The following is a 19,757-nucleotide window of genomic DNA, read 5'->3' on the forward strand; positions in this document are numbered from 1 at the left end:
AACACTTCATATCCGCTCACTTATATATCACGGCTAAATTGCTGATGGACATAAATTGACTTTATTTCCATAGACGCATCTACTTTGGTTTACAGGGCCGGTTGATGACGGTCCTTGACACGTGAAGCGAATCTTTCAGTTTTCGATCTTAAATGTCTTTTAAAAATCACTTCGTGCCTAAAATGAAGAAAAAGTACATGTACACGTATACTATCGCCCATTGGTTACACTTTTAATAGCCACAGATAATTTAAAGGACATAAACGTTAGTCTAACGAGAAATTATTGTAGTTGGGCACACAATTTTTTTTTATAAATTTGACTGGATTAGCACACAGATGAGGGAACACAAACTATAATAAATGCTAAACTTTTGATTGTCAATCCGCAAAAACTGTTTAGAGAAACTTGAATGAAAATTCTATAAAGAGCGTATTAGCCACATAGGATCATTTGTAGTTACCCAGAAAAGTATCTACTGATGTAATGACAGAAATCTTGCTGAAAGCGAAGACAGGACTGGTATAAAATACCCTGTGACAAGATCCCGCCTGAAACAGTATCGTGTTTATGGGCACACCTTTCAGCTGCATTAGCAACGGAATCCAGTAAGGAGCCCCCAAAAATGTGCTAATTTCTCTTCTTTTTCATAATGAATAATAACCACTGAGCTGAAATTTCAACACTTTAGTTGTTAATCAATATTGGTTTTGCCCTTCACCGACGTATAAACAGTGTATACTCGGTGTGTTTCCTCCCGAGCGAAAGTTGGAAAGAATCACTCGGGTGGGACTCGAACCCACGACCTCCTGCTTTCTAGTGCAGACGTCTTACCACTCGACCACCAAGCTTGAAGGATAGGTCGGGTTGGCTGGTTCGAATTTGATGTTCATGTAGCAGCGGGTACCGCAATGTAACTATTCATAAGATGGAATTATGTACATTGTAGTTTTTGTACGTTAGTTATTATTATATGTACCCTGCTTAAGATTTTGAGAAATACATGAATTGTTGCTTTTAAACATATAAAGGTGCGCAAAAAGCACATAATCATATGTACCTTTAATTCGGCATTGGGTGTTTTTCATAGTTTTTTATTTTCTATATAATTGATTACGTGAACTGCTATTTTTATTCCATCTCCATAAAACAGCTGCAATGTTTCTCTTTTGGTTACGTGTCACTTTTACAAGTACTGTTACCTTCAGTCTTACATTTATTGCTCGTGTATGCACATATCATGCAAATGCTTGCAAATCAGGCCGAGCCATACCGCAGCTGATTGGCTTTGGGGTTTTCCTTGAGCGCTCTGCGTCGCGACAGTGTTTCAGACACCCAATCAGGGGCGATGACGAAACTACGTCGATAGGAAGGTTGGGAGAATCTGAAGAAGCTGTTCTCATGGGTGTAGTCACCCAGGGATTTGGGGCGTGGCTGACGGCGGACGGTGGGGCGGAGCTCAATCTTCTGGGCGTAGTTTCTCGCAACAGGCGTTTCGGATCTCCTTCAATAAAAAAGGGTGGTCATATTACAAACCTAAGTTTTACTTTGACCACACACGTTAAGATTCGATATCAAATAAACCTATAATTTCCATGTCTTAAGATCGATGTCGTGTCTCACAAATGTAAATATAATATTGGATATTAAGGCGTGGCTTCCCATAAACTCTTGAAATGTGGTTAAGGAAAAACCAACTGCTACTTGTATCAGCTATTGATGTAGGTGGTAGTTTGATAAAACAAAAATAAATATATCAAACACCACCATGATTCTATTGTCCTTGATATCTTGTTCGTTTTCAAAAGGAAAATAATCTTACTCATAGATTTTCTGTTCCACCTGTCGCATCCATTCTCTGGCTGTGGCGTCCATCTTGCCTTCCCGTTCGGGAACGGGCTTCCTGGAAGTTGGCGATGGGGGTACGTACATATGAGTTGCCTGGGGTATCCTGTTTGCCTTAATACTCTTCTGTTTCTGACTTGGGCGGTTTGTGGTTCGCAGATCGTCCGGGAGGGGTGGTTGTCCGCCTCCGTCGAGAGTCTTGAGAAGATTGAAAGCCACCTCCTTTTCTGTTGATGAAAATATTGATGTAGAGATAAAGATTAGTAAGATTGATAACAGGACCAGTTGAGGCGGACCTGCACTCTACAAAGACCCAAATCCTGGCTACACCAATGATGGGCATCGGAGGCGGTTTCACCTCTTTTCTATCTTCAAGAATCTTACCGTAATCTGTTGCTCCTTCGATCCAGTTCTTCATGCGTGGATGCACCATCATCTTACGAGCGAGTACGGGGCCAGCTGTCTTCGGACGCTACAAGCATCGGGAACAAATACATGTACAAACAGACAGGTTAGAAAATGGAAGAATAAGCTTAAGATGGATACCAAAACGCTTGTCATTATTTGATTCATCAGGAACGCACATGAGATGGTCAGGTCCTATAAGTTCTCCTAAATCAGTGGTGGTCTATTGGACTTTGATCTAATACAACTTCCATTTTCACAATGGAGAAATATTTCTGATTGTGTTGTGTTTGCACAAGCCGTCGGAAGCCATATTGACTTCAGCAACCGACAAACCGGACCAAATATTAGTTTTTGGGGGTATTCCCACCCGATGTACAATCTCTAGAGAAGGCAAAATTGGCTACGAATTTTAATTCAGAGACACTTTTTTCTGGGCTTTAATGCCTTTTCAAAAACTGTTTGATGAAGTTCGAGAACTGTTTGGGACCAAACAAGATTCTTTTCCTTCACGCTTATAATCGCGCCATGTTTGAACATACTTAGTCTTGCTTGATGTCCACAATTCATGCATGTTTATACACACCAAACCCACACGCACTCTGTTAATCTACCGTACCTGAAGCTTGACAGACACCGGTCTCTCAGCCTCTATTCCCCCGTCAATATCCTCCCAATCCTCCTCATTCTGCTCATCGTCGACGGTATCATCAGACTGTTAATCATTCAACAAAAAGAAAACCACGGAAAACACATGCGGACGTATTATAACAAATAACCAAAAAAACTAGGCTTGAGGCGAAATGACGTCACGGTTTGTTTGCATGTGCTCTTTTTTATGGGAGCCTGTCGCATGTAAACAAAGAGTGACGTCATAACGTCTCGGGACTATTCGTCTAACCACAAACACAGCATACAAGGGGCGTGTCACTTAATAGGGCGGAGTCTTGGAATGGGCGGCAACCAAGTGCTCCTCCCACAAATATTCGCAACAAAAAAAGTAGCTGCTGTGATTTGTCGCATGCCATGGCATTTTGGGGATATTGGATTCGGGTTTTTTTAAGATATGGTATGGAATATGTGCCTTTTGCAATTTAAGAAAAACGATGGTTTGCAAATTTTAGAAGGCTAGCTATAATGCCATCTTGTTCGTGTGATTATGGTGAGGCTGCATTGCTCATAGCATACAATCTAATAGAAAGTACGCAGGAAAATGTCTTTCGAAGTGCATCCAGCTAAGAGTGAAGTGCAACACCAGCTTGCAAGGAGGATAGGCCTGTGTGAATTTTCTAAACTTACATGGTAAGAGCTTTATGCTAAAATGATATGAATATTTGGTCAAACTTTTTTTGCAAAGAGAATTTGACGTCACGAAACATTCGATGCGAAATTCGCCGGAGTCAATGTGTTCAACTATTGCGAAATCGCAGCGCAAAAACTTGCTATCACAGATTCGCGCTGAGTATGAAATGGCCTTTAAAGTACATGTACATGTACATGATTTTTCTCATGATGAAAATGTAGGCATATATTGTATGATGAAAGCAAATATGTGCTGAGTACACTACACGGGGAGTTATCTGTAACTTGCCTGGTAGTAACCACGATCGGAGTATTCAACAGAGATTTCTAACTGGTTTATAAACAAATAAAAAGGTGCAAAGCAATCAAACAAAAAATTCAACCAACGAGTGAATTCCACAGCACTTCATCAATCAATTATGCAAAAACAGCTAAAGTTCACCTGCTTAATTGGCTTCGATAACAAAATCAACACAACAAACCAGAGTTATTATTGAAAATACTCTCGTCAAGCAAACAAAATCGGAAGGAGAATTCAGACAATTGATTTTACCTTGTCAAGCAGTGGTGCCGATTTACTCCGAAGATGCTTCTGTTGGACCACCGGGACGGACCGTGGTCTACGGGCGGCGTCCGGGGGAGGCGTCGGTGGGGTGTGTGCTCTCTTCACGCCAGTTGGTCCCGGGATGTTACCTGCAGGAAACATTGTCAATGTAGCAAAGAAACCGTTACAAATCATAATTTGGCTGACACAAGAGAACCTCATGTATTCTATACACTTTTATGTTCGGCATTCATATTAAAATAAATAAGTATCATTTGGATGTCAACATTTAGTCTCTTAGTTCACAGAAAACAAGAGCTCGTCTAACTTTAAAGACTTTTACAACACGTGTGGATGAGAGACTTGATTGACAACTTGCAACATCAAGATGTCTCAACAGGAAGATGAGCTACTATTTCTTGCCAAGATGGCAAGAAACATCCTGCCATTTTAGACACTGGTAACTCTTTCAGCACAAGTTCTTGGTTTCTGTGATTTGGAAGTACTAGACAGGCGACACATCAGTCTTACTTCTTTTTAATTTCACAGCTTCATTTATCTTCCACTTTTTTCGATTCTTAGTGCTTTATTTTACTCGATTCCCAGCTCCGATAACAATCGATTCCATCGTACTTTCATTCCATTGCTTAAAACTTGTACAAAGGGTGACCGAGAGGCGGACGACCTTTACGCTAACTATCGATGACATTCCCTTGACCTAGCCAGGAAATCGTTATTCCCTGCATGCTTTTCTTGTTATGCTAAATTGTTAATCATTTAATTTGTCTATTGCGCCGACCCTTTTTTTCTACATTAATTTCCGGTTCCTTGCTTTATTGACATTAAGACTGTTTCTTTTGATTCGTCTTTCATGTTCATGATGTTCTAGGTTTCCTCCATGTCTTTTTGTTGTTGTTGTTGTTGGTTTTTGATTTATGAATAAAAGGCATGAATTAATTTTTTTTTTTTTAATGTACAGCGCTCAAATGAAACGCAAAAGAAATATCTAATAGTAACGTCTTCCACCCACCAAGACTAACCACATCTTTACCTCTGTAAGAAACCCACTGTTCTACCGGCGCGTCAGGTTGTCGAACCACCCGATAGCGGATCCCCTTGGACTGGTTGTGAACCTTGGCCGGTATTCTGACAACAATCTCCTGTTCTCCATCTTGTTCCTCCTCCACTACATCCGGGACATCTCCGTAAGACTTGGATGCTTTCTTGTAACTGTTTCCACCTACCATGAACCGACACATACACACTTTAGCAAGAGAACGACTTGTGTTTAAGAATAAAATACATTGGTTGTAAATGTTTGTTGGTTTGGGTTTTTTTCCAAATAAAATTCAGAAAAGATCCCAAACAACCTGAAAGTTGGTATATACGTGCTTTTTCGATTTTCTTTTCCGAACGAAATTTTAAGGAATATAATGTCCTGTAACAAATAAATAAGTTTGTTTTGATGTCCTTTATACAGTTTTAAAAAGTGGTTTTGGATGGCGCACTTAATTTCAGAAATTGCGTACACTATTCCGAACGAATTAGGAGCGTAACGATCTTAAAAATTCAACTGTTGAAATTAATTAATTGATTACTTGTCGTAGGCTGATTTTTAGTGCGATTTCTCATTAGAAAGCTCATAACTAATGTAATGAATGCTAGACAATTATCAATTCGATTTGGAAATCTATTTTTCAAGGTGCCACACCCAGAAAGCATGTAACACCAACTTTAACTGAATATAGAGATACTCAATCAAGTTGGTCATGTGTCCAGATCCAATTTGGCAGAAGCAGTTAGGAATCCAGTTTGATATGTACAGAGGTACAATATTCGTTATACAACGCCTGACTAAATCCCCGTCATCTGATTGGTGTGTCGTTGATCACGTGTTATTGAAGTTCCATTGCACGCCGCGGTCACACATGGGTTGCTCTGACCAATCAGATGACGAGGAATTATTCAGGTGTTGTATTAACCAAATAATGAATGCTTCACATTCGTGCAATGGAAAGAATAATTTCATTCGGTGACCGATGGAATGTTTCGCCTCGTGGAATGGAACATTCCATCTGTCACCTCATGAAATTATTCTTACCATTGCACTCTTAAACATTCATTATTCGTACATGTATAATATCAATACATGTAGTATCTTAATTGGTGAGTATTTTAATACAAACTAGCATTTACATTATTGCTTTATTTAATTAATGACACCCTTCTTGTCACACTTGACGAAAAGAATTACAGAAATGGTAGAAGAAAGACTAACACAGAACGTATGATGCGAGTGGCATCATCATCGAATTTCAAGAAAGTTAGAATTATATTTCCTTATCGTCACCCAACGTTCATACAGTCATGAAAATGACCAGACAAAATGATGCAAGTTGTGTTTAATAAAGAGATAGCATTCGCTTAAAAATGAGTGAAAAGCTTTATTAATATCCACAATATATAGACATCAGACATCAAAAATGTAAACACAGGCCACTCAGTCTGGAAAGAACATGCAAACACGACACATAATTACATACACAATTAAAATTAGTGGGCAAGTCACAAACATGATGTAAGGAAGTTTATCAATGCTAAACATTAGAATTTTAAACACGAGTTAATCAAATACAAACAGGTATTACTGTAAGCTCCACCTAGAAATTTGACAGTTTTAAAAACGAGATTAATTAAAGGAAACACCAGCTGGATAAACTGCACTGGACAACGAAAGTTAAAAGCAGACCCAGCATGCAATCAACCGGAAATCGTGACCTCTCCGTTAGATCTACTTACGTTCCCTCTTCAACTGTTTCCGGTCCTGTTTCCGGACTTTGTCCAGCATCTTAACGGTCGGTTTGACAAAGCCTTCCAAAAGGTCAACCTTTGGGGCTAAGATTTGGGGGAAATGTGACCCGAGTCAAAGGTAAATTCCAGCTGCATTTTTCTGTTTTAGGAACTGGTACAGTATCAATAATTTTCTTTAAAAAAAAGGATGTTTGTTCCCTGAACAAATATTGCTCATCAGGCAGGTATTTTTCTCCAGTTTCCGTGGAATCAAACGACTGGGAATATGTCTATTCCCCCTGGATGGGAGGCTGGTCCATTGCAGGTTACTCCCCAACTAATGCTGGTACATATTTTATACTCCTAGGTGGAGAGAGTCTAGTGGGGGTGAAGTGGCTTGTCCAAGGAAACAACATAAGTTCTAGCTAATATGTCGAGAAAATGCTGCTTGGGACCTTGGGAAAGACTCTGAATTTAGTTTCTAACGCAAATTAGGAGAAACGTCGGACATTATCAACAAATATACATGAAGAAGGCCCTACAGATACGCACCTCATGCGTGCATAGCTACAAATCCCAATTTTCTAGGTTATATTACGTAGTTTTATATAAATATTGTGATATGATTAATGTTTCACTGTAGGAGTGCCTATAGTTTATTTAAGATCGAACCAAATACATTTTGCTGCCATTCCATTTTTGTTTTTTGATGATGTGGTTTGCTCACCTCTGTTATACACGCTGTGCGTAGGACTCTTGGATCGCTTGGGTTGTTCCATTTCTTTGAGGGGGTCCCTCCCAGTTCGAACCATCTTATCCATATACTGATGCACTGCTTGGGTTACTCTAGCTCTCAACATCTGCTCCTTGTCCTGCTGCACTAGATTCGTGGGCATCAAGAAGTCCTAACAAAAAGAGGCAAACATCAATTTTAATTTACATATAAAACGAAACTTCCTAGTTATGAAAAAAATGATCGTTAGTACGTTTTCGTCTAAGCTCTCGCATCTGATGTCACACAATGAGGGCGAGTCTTTGTTTCTCCGCAATACGCATAGGGAAACATTGTGTGTTTTCATTGTCACTGAATTTGAAGAAAAAAATTGTCCTCAGTGAACAGTTCTTTCCCGTCTAGGATGTCCTTCCATCCAAAGCCATGCTCTACCATGAACATTTCAAAAACGACGAAAGGAATTTCAATCAATGTGCAGGTTTCTTGTTCTGGACGAAAACAGAATCTCCTCAGCTCACGGACATCATGCTTGAGATACTTGTGAATTAAAACATCGCTGACAGCTTTAAGCTTGAGTGACGCATCACAACATTATTGTTGGACTATACGATCGAGTATATCGCACCTAGCATATCGCACCTTGCATTTATCTCTGAGTGCTCTTGCGAAGCACTTTCAAGTTTGAAGAGAGGTTTGAAGAGGGGTGCATGCAGGGCAGGTATTGTGTGTTTCCTTGAATTTGGTGTCCTGCTGTTCCATTCAGGAAACACAAGTAATTGCGGCTAAACAGTCATTGGACAAAGTGTAATGTATGCGTATGACGTCAATAAACCACGTAGTAAGAAGCAAGGGCGGTTCCAGAACCACATTTTCGCTGGCCAAGAGGGCTCGAGTACTTTTTTTAAAAAGGGGAAGGGGATAAAGTATACATTGCATATCACATTGTGATATTAAAACTAAAAGGTATGAGTAGCTGATGGTTTGCGAGGGAGATGAGCAACGTTTTAATTTATTTCCTGAAAATAAAAACAGACATACAATAATCTTGTGGGCACGTGTGGTCTAGCGGTAGAGCACATGATTCATGATCGTGAGGTTGTGGGTTCAAGCCCCGCCGTGGCCATGCGTGTTGTACCCTAAGGTAAGGCGCTTTACCTCAATTACTCCTCTCAACCCAGGTGTTAAATGGGTACCGCCATTATTCAATGCTGGGAAGGTAACAGACTCGCTGTGGAGGAGGTGTGGCGATCCCCCACAGCAGCATATGAGTATGGCCCAATCGCTCATGAAAGAGAGATGGGCACTCCGTTCCTGCCAACACCGGTTCGTCCCCTTGTATTAAAAATACTAGCACTCTCTTTTGCAAAACTTATCTTTGGAGTCTGAAGGCATAGTAAATACCCTACACAATGGTTTTCATCCCATCTCATTTGGACATCCCCAGTTCGGAGATACAGCTTATTAAATGAAAGGACTTGAATTCCTAGTTGGGCCACTTGGTATCAAATGAAAGGCATTTACATGCATGAAGGAAGTGGCCCAAACATTTTTTTGGCAAGCTTTGCCATAACTTTTAAACAAAATGTCCAAATCAACAGAACAAAAATCATGTCAAGGGTAAAGAAACACTCTATCATATAATGGTAACTTTTTTAACAAAATAAAACCGATTTAGTTTCCTTAGAACAAAACTGTTTGACTGCTACAATTTTTTTCAGACAACCTGTATTTCATTTAGGATTTTCATCCTTGTTAATTCGTTGTTATGACGGAACACGTGACACAAATCTTTGGAGGTATGCCAGTAAACATACAAATATATTTCCCAACAGAAATACAAAGTACAACGTTCTGGGAGCCTACTGCTTGATGATGGATGAAAGCAGTTCTGTGTCCTAAAAGAAATATTTTCAGTTCTCAAACTCACGCTTTGTAACATGATTTCTGGGGGATACATTAACTGTGTTTCCTAGCAACACCGCAGATCAACATCTGACTTGTATAGACCAACAACTTCACGACAAAAAGCTTTCTCGTAATCCAGCTGGATGAGTTTGAAGACAAGTGGCAGACAACATCGATTTTAAAGAAGGGTGCCAGTGTATAACATCCATCGAACAAAATGTCACCGCCCCAGGGCATACTTGTCTTGAGACTTGTTTTCTCGCGCCAGTGACTGGAGCAGACGGGATCTGATCGGAAATCGTTCGTGGATTCTCAGGTAGACGCGTCTGAGTGATAGCGACCTGAGCTTTTCGACATGCCACAAGGATGTAACGGATATATCAAGCTATTTGATTGCAGAAGGTGCTAAAATCAAGAAGGCCATCGGCTTCAAGAGATGGAGATAGGATCGACGCTTGTAAATGTCGTAAAAGGGATTGAGATAAAAGGCGCAATGTCGTATGATTATCAAGGACACGGACCTGAGCAATAGAACTTGGAAAGTTTGGATAGTATGTGATACCATGATGTAAACCACAACTTTGAAATACAATTTCGGAGTGCTGGTTTAAAATTGTTGGCGTTCTATTCAGCCGCACTTGTTCCAGATCAGACTTATATTTTGACCAGTTATGGACACAGTGGCATAACTACGGAGGGGGGGGGGGGTGTAACGTGCCCTTGGTGCCCCCTCCCCCCCCCCCCCAGGATGCCCGTACCCCTGGGTGTCTGTCCTCTCCCTTCGTATAAAATCTTGAATTGAAAAATATATCATTTGCCTTCAGTTGCCTTCTGTAAAAATGTGAAAAATAAGTACTCCACTGAATGGACAAAACGGAAGTTATTTTACAATGCCTCTATTTATTTCAACGCTTCTGGGATTCCGTTTTTCTTTTCTCTTTTTTTTTTACCGGATTTATTCCGTTGGACTATAAGGACAGGTCGCGAACGGGCAATGTCTAACCCAAGTGTTAATACTCTTAATTCGGCCATGGACGCTAGCTTGGCTCACACCTCAAACCAGCTGTTTCAAACCAGCGGCACGATATTCAATTTATGCTTGTCTGGTTCCCGCCTCAAGCTTTTATCTTAATGGAATTGGTTTCCCAAATGAAATCATTCCATTAACACTGCACCATATCACTCGAGATCGTGGTAAGACTCAAGATAATTCAGTATAGTACATGTATAAGCTTATCAGATCTAGAACCCGTTACCATAGCAACATCCTTGAGCCATTGAAGATGAAGAAATAATTTCAAAAGAAATATCTGTATAAAAAAAATCCTTACAAAAGTTTGTTTAATCTTTTTTTAGGAAACTAATCAGGATAAATACTGAACATTATTTTTATCTTCATTTTGGAATTTGACATCCGAAGTGCGATATGTATGTACATGGTTTCATATATCCGTATCCAGAAAATCCATTTTCTCCCTCCGGAGTATTTCACAATATGAACGCATGCTTCTTTTTGTGTATGTTTTTTACGAAGTGTATTTGCATAGTGAATGGCGACCCAACTTCTCTTTGCTTTACCTCTGTTGTTTGTCTTGCTGAAGACCCAGAGTTGTTTGTTTGTTTGTCCGTTTGCTTTCATTTAACTGTGGCCAGTAGCTGACTTATCTTGTGACTTGCTAGTAAATGCAAATATTTTCAGATCTCGCTCTTGTCCATCTCTTTGTCCAACCCCAAATCAAATATTTTCTTAAAAGCTCTTCCTTTCTCTTTTGCTTGTTTCTCCGTTGGCAAGGTAGCGATTTTGCACCGTCGGAGCACGGATATTTTCACTATGCATGCTTGTGTGCGTTAACTAAAAATCAAAGGGGAAAATCACAGTAGAAACAACTTTACGACTATATCGCAAGACGTTTGCATCAAGCCTATATGACACTAGCCTGCGCAAACATAATTTTTAAATTGCCCACAGTATCTTGCCAACTTTGCATGACATACGACTACCTGCGATGGCTGTGATGAAGCGTTTTCTAGGTGTGAATCGTAGTAAATAAACGAGTAAATAAACACGTTGAGATGTGTAAGTAGTGTTTACAGGTATGCAACTTTTCTTCGGATCAGCTGATGTCCTCGTTTTTCACTTCAAACTATATGCCATTACAAATTGAAAGACACTGTACAAAGTCTTGTAAAGATTGGAGTTACCTCTTTTTTTGTGCGTTACTTCTAAGTTGCACGTCTGTGTCTGCCACGAAAATGTCATTATTTTCTAGAAGGTCTTTCATTGCGCGTTTGCTTGGTGGTGGTGGTGGGGGGGGGGTCGTTTTGCAATAGTCGTTTTATCGAGGCAGTGTTTTGGAACCACAAACTGAAAGACACAATTGTGTTCTGGTTGTCACTATTTTATTGCCGCGTCGCTTGGTAGTGCGATATTTGTTGTTGTCGGGTTGTAAAAAACAACACAAGTCATAACTCCAATCGGTCATAAAGAAGGGATTAGTGAGAACCTGCTGGGAATGGACTGCACACAACATGAAACGGAGAGACAGATAACCTTTAAATTTCATCTTGTAGTATGAACAAGTAAACTACAAGTGACCAATGATTGTTGAAAACGATAATTTGAAATAATACCTTCATCGACTGGGCTTATATTCCGCAATGGTTACATTTGATTGACATCCGAAAGGCAATGTTATCGATTTGGCACGTTAAGGAGCACAGATCTGGTTAAAAATTTATTTTTAAAATTCATCGACTACACATCGGATAATTATAATGTTGCAGGTGCATGTTGTACAACGCAATAGTTGAGATTTAAGATCTTTCACCCACTTGATCTTTGAAGAAAAAAAAATTATCAAACTTCTGACACTCGCAAATAGTTCTGCCCATTTCTGCAAATCTTGTCCGACCTCAACTTTTCAAGAGGGTCACAACGACTTTGATAATCTAGATTTTCGTACAGATTGACGATAATAAATCGTCCATTCATTTGCCGACGTACTTGTTGAGTCGACTATTGGTGACAAATTAGTTCACACACCTGACAACGATTAAGAGGTTCATGTTTTTTACTCAATTTATAATCGACACGTTGATCAAATACATTGTACACAGGCTGTGAGGTTTAGAAATGGATAAAGTCCAGAACGACTGAGTGGTGTATTAGAACAATCAAATCATAGCGTGTTATTCGGTTGTATGGGTACAATTTATGACTTTTCACAGCTAAAACGTGGGTAATAGCTCGTATTTAAAACGACATGATCTATGTGCATGTAAATCAGACAAATAAAAATTCTGCTCCCAAAAATACTTACGGATAAAGGAGCATACAGACAATCAGATTTATTCCCCAAAAAAGTGAAGTTTATTACGTAACTATATTTTGATTATTAGCGTTGATTGATAATAGTAACTCCAGGTAAGTTAGGTTTCCTACCCCGTGAGGATGAGGGTTGTTCCTCCTGAACGCAGAGGTTGGTCGGAGGCCAGCTTGTTGGAAGACTCGAGTCTTACGCTTGCTGAACTCATCTCGGTAATGTGTGTCTCCTGCAAACTTCTTGCCCGGTGGTAAGAAAGGCATGATGTCTTGGATCGCTTGCTCCTCCTGCCTGAGACTCAGTCTCAGAACTTCAAACTCGCTGCAGTGGGTGGAAATCTGCGATGGAGATTTTTTTCAAGACGTTTTGGATGCACAAATGATAACTTTTTGCCACTTGTTCCAGTTCGTATTTTTCCTATATTCGTTTCTGCCAATCTTCTTAGAACATCTAAGACCGTGAAAGACTCCACAACACGAATTTCGTTGGTGTTCTTATCTTGTTCGTCAGTGTTCTCATTTCCACCATCTGTAGCAAACCAGCATCATTGCTCTCTGATCAACTCACAACAGTTGAACACCAAACTCCTTCATTCAGTACACCTGCAGGTAAAACTCCCCACAACACCTACGCTCAGCTGTTACTGCTCGGCCACAGGTGTACCTTCAACGATTCCCCACTTATACATTGTACCTGGGTCCTTGTACTCACGCGTCCCCTCACATGCACGGTCGTCAAGCATGGCGGACCGTCAACGTAGCCCATGACAACAAGGAATTTAAGGGGTACAATGTACATCGATCCCAGACACGCTTCAGTGATTGCAAAGAACTCAAAGAGTTTTTGTCCTCCAGACTTCCCCAGCGATCGAATATCTTATCCATGTAACTCGAGATTCAATAAGCCTTTGCTTATAACTGTGTGCACGTCTTGTTTTCCTTTATACGGATCTTTGTGGGGCTTTTAAAAGTCGGTACTAATACATAGCATAACCCGCTTCTCACGCAGCGCACAACAGGAGATTAAGGGCAGAATCAAAACTAAGAAGATTTTGCCTTCTGATCACCACTTTCCTTTCCCGGTTTATGGGCGTGTTATAGAGATTGAAAATAAGCCTAAGATTCACATTATCCAGGAGGCTCATTTCTGTTCATGATTCTGTTAAGATTACAAAATGTGATTCGGAAAAATTTGGAGAAGGGTCAGGTTGACTTGTTTCTTTGCTCTAAGGTTGATGCAGTGGTATACTTTCTTCAACCTCTTCTGTTGCCCCGGTTCGAATCCCTACCAAGCCGATAAGTAGAGTGGGTTCAGTGCATGCCAAATGGGCCTCCACATATCCCTCTTTATAGAGGTTTCCTCCCACCTCAAAATATATGATTTCTTCATCGTCTCTTCGTGCTTGTGAGCTCGTAGTGGATATTTTTGGACAGTCTTTGCCTACAACAAATGCCTGAAATTGAATTTGAGTGATGTAGGCCTATTCCTTCTCGCCAACGTATTGGTTGGTATGGCGGCTATGGCCTCGGCTTGACCGTTCGTGTCCAAGTTTCAGCCCTTCTGAATGGTGTCAGTAGCCTCCCTGGCGTAAGTGGATCTAATTACTGAAGGAAAATGTATAGGCCTAAACAAACTTATATCTGGACAGATGCGCATAGTGAAGCTTGTTTGCTACGAAGGACGCATTGGTGATACCATTTGATTAGCCACGTTGTGATGTTAACCTGACTTCACTGAGCCGTGTTATTTAATTACAGAAAATGTAGCCCGGTTCTTGGTTCCTGAAGCTTGTGATATTATTACTGACAGCTGAGATGGATACTAGACAGACATTATAATATACAATTAGATATACTGATGTTTGACCTCAAACAGTGTGCATTTCACTGAGTGCCCGAAAGAGCTTAAGAATCCTCCACACTTTGGAGAGACGGATAAGGCGTAAGTAAATCACGAGATGGCGGTGTAACATTTGTGCGGTTTCCGTGGAAATTTGCCACAAATCTGTTGATGAGCGGACAGTACAGAGCGGTTCCAGTAGCAGATAGGGGGGGGGGGGGAGGGGGTTCCCGTCCCCTTCAGCCGCTGACTAATGTTATGATACTCAGTGGAATGATGAAGTTCTCTCAAATCGCTTTAGAATGCAGGAGAGGGCATCATAGATTTCAGTTTTGTTGTTGGGGGGAAAGTCTTCACTCAGCCCCCTTTTCATATCAACCCACCCCCCCCCCCTCCCCGAAAGCTAGACTCGCCCCTGGGTGCCTTGTGTTTGAATTCAGAGCTTTTGTTGAATCCAAGATGAAATTTGAAAGAAATCCCCGCCGAAGGAGAATGTAATTTGTCGGACCAGTTACCAAATAGGCCTATGCCAAATTAAATAAAAACACGAAAACAGTCTTTCAGGAAACTGTCGTTGTTAAAAACTGTACGAGAGGTGCTCTTTCGCAATTTCCCCACCGTGACCCTGTTTCCATGCCGACGCGTCTATCAAACCTTTAAAGTGCAGCTATCGCGATTTTATTCTTCCGTCAGCAAACAGAAACACCACTCCTTTCCAACTGCACGTCACGATTTTGTAAACCAAATAAAAAACTTGTTTAAACAACTGTTTCACACCGCTGATACAATAACATTTTTGACGGGTCAGATTTTTCATGAGGTTTATCACACACGAACCGTTACCAACAATCATATATCTCCTTTGTTTGTGTGGATATTATTGTAAGGTATTACATCAGACAATCAAAAGTGCGTTTCTAGGGTTGAGAAGGAAACCAATCCACACTTAACAGGTGTCATGGAGAACTGACTGCAGAATTAAATATCCATTAAATTAATAGCAAGGCACAAATTATTTCCTGTTTTCAAATTGAAGGGTTACTTCGTCCAGTTACATATTCAGCAAATGTTTGCTTTGTGGCATTTGGAATAGTGTGTCAATTTGCTTAAATGACACCAACTGGGTATAATTATGTCTTCGATGAAGTTGGTTGCCAGGACAACAAACGTATCACAAACATATACACAGCTTATCATTGAACAGAAATTCAGTGCAGTGCAATGCAGTATAATTACTAAAGACTGTAAAACCTTGATGTTGAAAGACCCTAAAGATGAATCTATTTCTGAACTTTCGAAAAAGACACCTGGTTTGTCACCTGTAAAGAGTAGCAGTAGTTTATTTTAAATAGGGGTCACGAAATGTAGAAATAAATTGTTTTTGGTGTCTCGACAAGAAAATGGTTTCAATATTCGTTGATGGTCTCAGTAATCAATTATTGATGTCATTGTGGTCACTGACTTGTGCACCTGGTTTTCAAACAACATCATTTTCCCCATCAGCTTTCGGCGTATCGTCTCGGCAGAGATGGGCCAAGTCGCAGCTGCAAGCCGTGGAGGAAATGCAGTCCGGCGCCGCCAGGATCTCCCCGTCATGATGGATCTGTCTCCCCGTGAATCGGCTCCACGCTGCACGCTCCATCATTCAAAATCACCTGGGTACTCATCCACTGACAAGGGGGATGGTAATTATCTAAAGCCTTTAGTTGGACTTTTGTTACTTTTTTTCATGGAATTACCAGTCATTGTGCGATGACGAAGAGCGACCTATTGTGACTGTACTTTTTTTTCCAAGGAAATTGCATTGTTGGAAAATATATCACATTTTATATAAAATAAGTTCTTTAGTCCGAACCAAAATTGTTTAAATGAAACCTTGAAATGCAGACCCCTTCATGCAGACCCCTGAAAAATGTTTGGTTTTCGTGTGGTCAATTCTCCGTGTTTCTGTGTGTTTGTGTGTAGGCGTATGTGCCATTTTTTACCATTTCGGGTTTCTAGGTACAAATTTACAAACAAACACGCCCTGGAAAAAAATGTCCATACCAAGTTTGCTTTAAAAGGTTCTAACTTCATTCACATGGAAAGAAAGACAAATAATCACACACAACTGGCAATCGGCCTAGGTAGGCAACAAGAATTTCATTAGCCCTTATTTGCTGTACGAAGTCAATTGGTTTACTCAGCTTGTCAATAAATAAACGACGTTTACACGGCGTAAAAGAGACTAAGCAACTTGACTGAAAAATTCATGGCGTCACCAGGCATTGGACAATGACCAAATCCCTGTCGGATGGCCCAAGTCTTTTGGAGGTCTTTATGCATGTACCTTGAATACGGACAATAGACTGATCCGCTTGAGTGGAAGAACCATAAATATTGAAGGAGATTTCACGAGTGAAGGTTTTTTTGTGTTGGGAGGAGCCCACACATGCATTCTCCCGGATTTCTACTTTCCCATGGTGCAAGGAAACAGGCCCCAATTTCTTTTTCATGGAACTTCATTAACAGTGCGTGACTCACGGCAAGGCTACCAGAAAATGTTCAGCAAGTACCGCGCGGTGAAAGTTCTCCTTACATTTGGGATGTGAGACGGTGGAATATCCATTTAACAACTTACAAGGCACAATAGAAAAGCTGAATTTTCATGCAGTAATATTGAATTTGGGATTTAAAATAGGGAAAAGCATAAACAAGACATGTCTAAACAGCAAAGCAATTTATATTTCTTTGACAAAATTATTCTAAAATCAACTGGAAAGATTCTGGATGTAGGCCTAGATAAATTGAGCTTAAATAAATGCAACAATTCTGATGATGCCTTCTTCAAGGTTTATATAGATTCTGATGAAACCAATTTTAATCTGAATGTTATAATCAATGACTATACTTACTGCTTTAGGATGAGGATTGTTGGATCTGTGTCCGCAGACTGGACCGGGGATTAAATTCAGCATGTTGAAAGGCGGACCGGCGAACGTCATGATGACGACAGACGCTTTCCTCACGCTTCACAGGAATCAAAATTTCAGGAGATGAAAAACAACCCTGAAAGTTTCGATGAGAATTCGCTAACAATTGATGTCACGATTTCAGTTCAGTAATTTTAAAGATTGGTTGAGATGGATCGTTGGGGAACATTTACAGCCGCGTTGGATGGCAAGACAACTCTCCAGACTTTAGTTAAGGCCACATTACGCATTTACATCCCACGAAAGAACATTGATGAGCTCTTCCGGAAGGCCCCAAGATGCCGCACAGTCAGCGTCTTGAAACATCTACCATTCTGAGACGAGGTGACTTTCAAGTCGACTTGAGCCTTGAGGAACCTTTCGCATCAGATGAGAACTAAGTTTTCCCCAAGTCCCATGGATGGCCCAACAGTGCTACCCCTCCCTCTATCACAGAGAGCAAGTGCCTCTATCCACACCAATCCATACACGTGTAGACTGGACTTGTTGATGGTTGCTAACACCATCACCAGACTAGAGACCCTTGAGCATACACACACACTCATCCATGATGTATGTCACACGACGACCCTTTCATTCACAGCTGATCATGGTCAAGAGATAATACATGTACATGTAATAGTATTGACTTATTGGCCCGTACCATTTTAATCGATGGGGTCCTGACATCGCAATCTCAATTTGATCTACTGTTAAATCCATCTCATCCTCATTTTGTTTGTAGACAAGTCTTATTATTTGATTAGTTATTACCGTGAGATTAACAAAATAGGTGAAGTAAGATTTTACAGCATTTTTGTTTTGCAAAAACTCAATTACTTCCGGTTCTTTGTCATTCGACATCCCCTTTTGAAAATAGAGGAACCGACTTCAATGACAGAAACGTACTTTCATGATAATGTTATTGACTTAAACGATATTGATGAATATATTGACCTTTTCTTTTAACCCCCCCCCCCCCCCGACACTGAATCCACTTCTTTATGTGAGCCCTCATGCGCCAGCTCTAGACCAGCAAATCGAAATTCTAGTCACATTATTCACCCCTCGACCAGTTCGGCGCTCGTCGGTCTACACACCCAATCAAATAGATTCCCATAGACAACAGTGATAAATGCCCATACTTCAAAATTCTTTTAAAAATAATCAAAACTCTGACAGCTGTTCATGCTGCACAGAAAAATGATGATCACAAGTCATCTTTCATTTTCTTTTCAATTTTTGGTGGGTTGACCGATGACTTTTCGAGAAATTCTCATCCAAAGAAGACGACCCCTATTTTCCCCAAAGCGGAAAAGTAGCCACCTTGAAAAACGATTCCTCCTTAACATGGCAAAATAGCGCCACTTTCGAGCCCAATTGCATCCAAAATGCTCAGAATAGACCGCTTGCAGACGCGATCGATAATTGACGCGCGAAGGTGCACGACGCCATGCTATGGGACAAAATGTGCATGGATAGATATACGCCTGTCCCACAACATGGCGTCGCGCGCCTTCGCGCGTCGATTATCGAACGCATCTGCAAGCGGTCTATTGGAAGCCCCAAGTCCGGGCCAGAGGTTCATTGCCATGTATCTTGAATTCCCCAATTTTACGGCTCTCAGAACTCTCTAATATAGAATATTTTTATTCATGAGTTCGGCGAATGGGTTTAGGCCTATTTACAGGTGTGCACCCCTAGGGAAACTAGAATCAGTTGTGGAATGCGCGCGCACCTGTTTTGCCTAATATATGCAGCGCGCATTCAAAACATTTCATTGTAGTTCCGAACCAAATTCTTAAATTTCTTCCAGTAGTAAAAAGGTGCATCAAGACATTTGTGCAACTTCACTGGTCAGCTCTTTTGTTGTGTGTAGTGTGCGTGGTACTTAAAATGGACTGTAAGGTTCCAGACCAGTATAAACTTCCATAGACCCCAATGGTAAATGCTCCCACTTCAGAAATTCGGGAAAAATACTCACAACTCTCAAAGGGGTTCGAGACACACATCAAATTAAAGCTTATTTCATCATCCTTCCTTTTCTTTTCAATTGTTGGGGGGTCAGCTGATGACTTTTAGAAGAAATTTCCATCCGAAGATGATCACCCCTGAAAATA

The 19,757-nt window shown here is 40.6% G+C and overlaps 1 protein-coding gene across 6 annotated transcripts; it reads right to left on the reverse strand.

The window, feature by feature from the left end:
• Window positions 1-1,092: 1,092 nt before the first annotated feature.
• On the reverse strand, window positions 1,093-18,220 carry LOC119740800. 6 transcript variants are annotated; one of them, XM_038216228.1, is made up of 9 exons: window positions 17,581-18,220; window positions 7,614-7,791; window positions 6,896-6,991; window positions 5,148-5,336; window positions 4,106-4,245; window positions 2,870-2,965; window positions 2,230-2,317; window positions 1,823-2,072; window positions 1,093-1,504 (listed from the first exon to the last, which is right to left on the reverse strand). In XM_038216228.1, exons 1-9 carry the CDS (start codon window positions 17,668-17,670, stop codon window positions 1,258-1,260), a joined length of 1,374 nt encoding a protein of 457 aa, XP_038072156.1. In that variant the 5' UTR covers window positions 17,671-18,220; the 3' UTR covers window positions 1,093-1,257. The 6 variants fall into 6 exon arrangements, with proteins under 6 accessions (XP_038072156.1, XP_038072155.1, XP_038072161.1 ...); XM_038216227.1 differs by lacking the exon at window positions 17,581-18,220 and adding an exon at window positions 12,967-13,598; XM_038216233.1 differs by lacking the exon at window positions 17,581-18,220 and adding an exon at window positions 8,059-8,174.
• Window positions 18,221-19,757: the final 1,537 nt, after the last annotated feature.

The sequence above is a fragment of the Patiria miniata genome, unplaced genomic scaffold (genome assembly GCF_015706575.1).
Source record: "Patiria miniata isolate m_02_andy unplaced genomic scaffold, ASM1570657v1 HiC_scaffold_5, whole genome shotgun sequence".
In the NCBI taxonomy this organism is placed as follows: Eukaryota; Metazoa; Echinodermata; class Asteroidea; order Valvatida; family Asterinidae; genus Patiria; species Patiria miniata.

What these genes read in the sequence shown, in the direction of transcription:
- LOC119740800 (XM_038216227.1), bottom strand. Translation starts at nt 13,110, where the DNA reads ATGCCTTTCTTACCACCGGGCAAGAAGTTTGCAGGAGACACACATTAC. An exon ending in GAAACAGTTGAAGAGGGAAC is followed by an intron (nt 5,337 to 6,895) that starts GTAAGTAGATCT and finishes GGTTCATGGTAG; the next exon opens with GTGGAAACAGTTACAAGAAA. An exon ending in CGAAGGAGCAACAGATTACG is followed by an intron (nt 2,073 to 2,229) that starts GTAAGATTCTTG and finishes TTTCATCAACAG; the next exon opens with AAAAGGAGGTGGCTTTCAAT.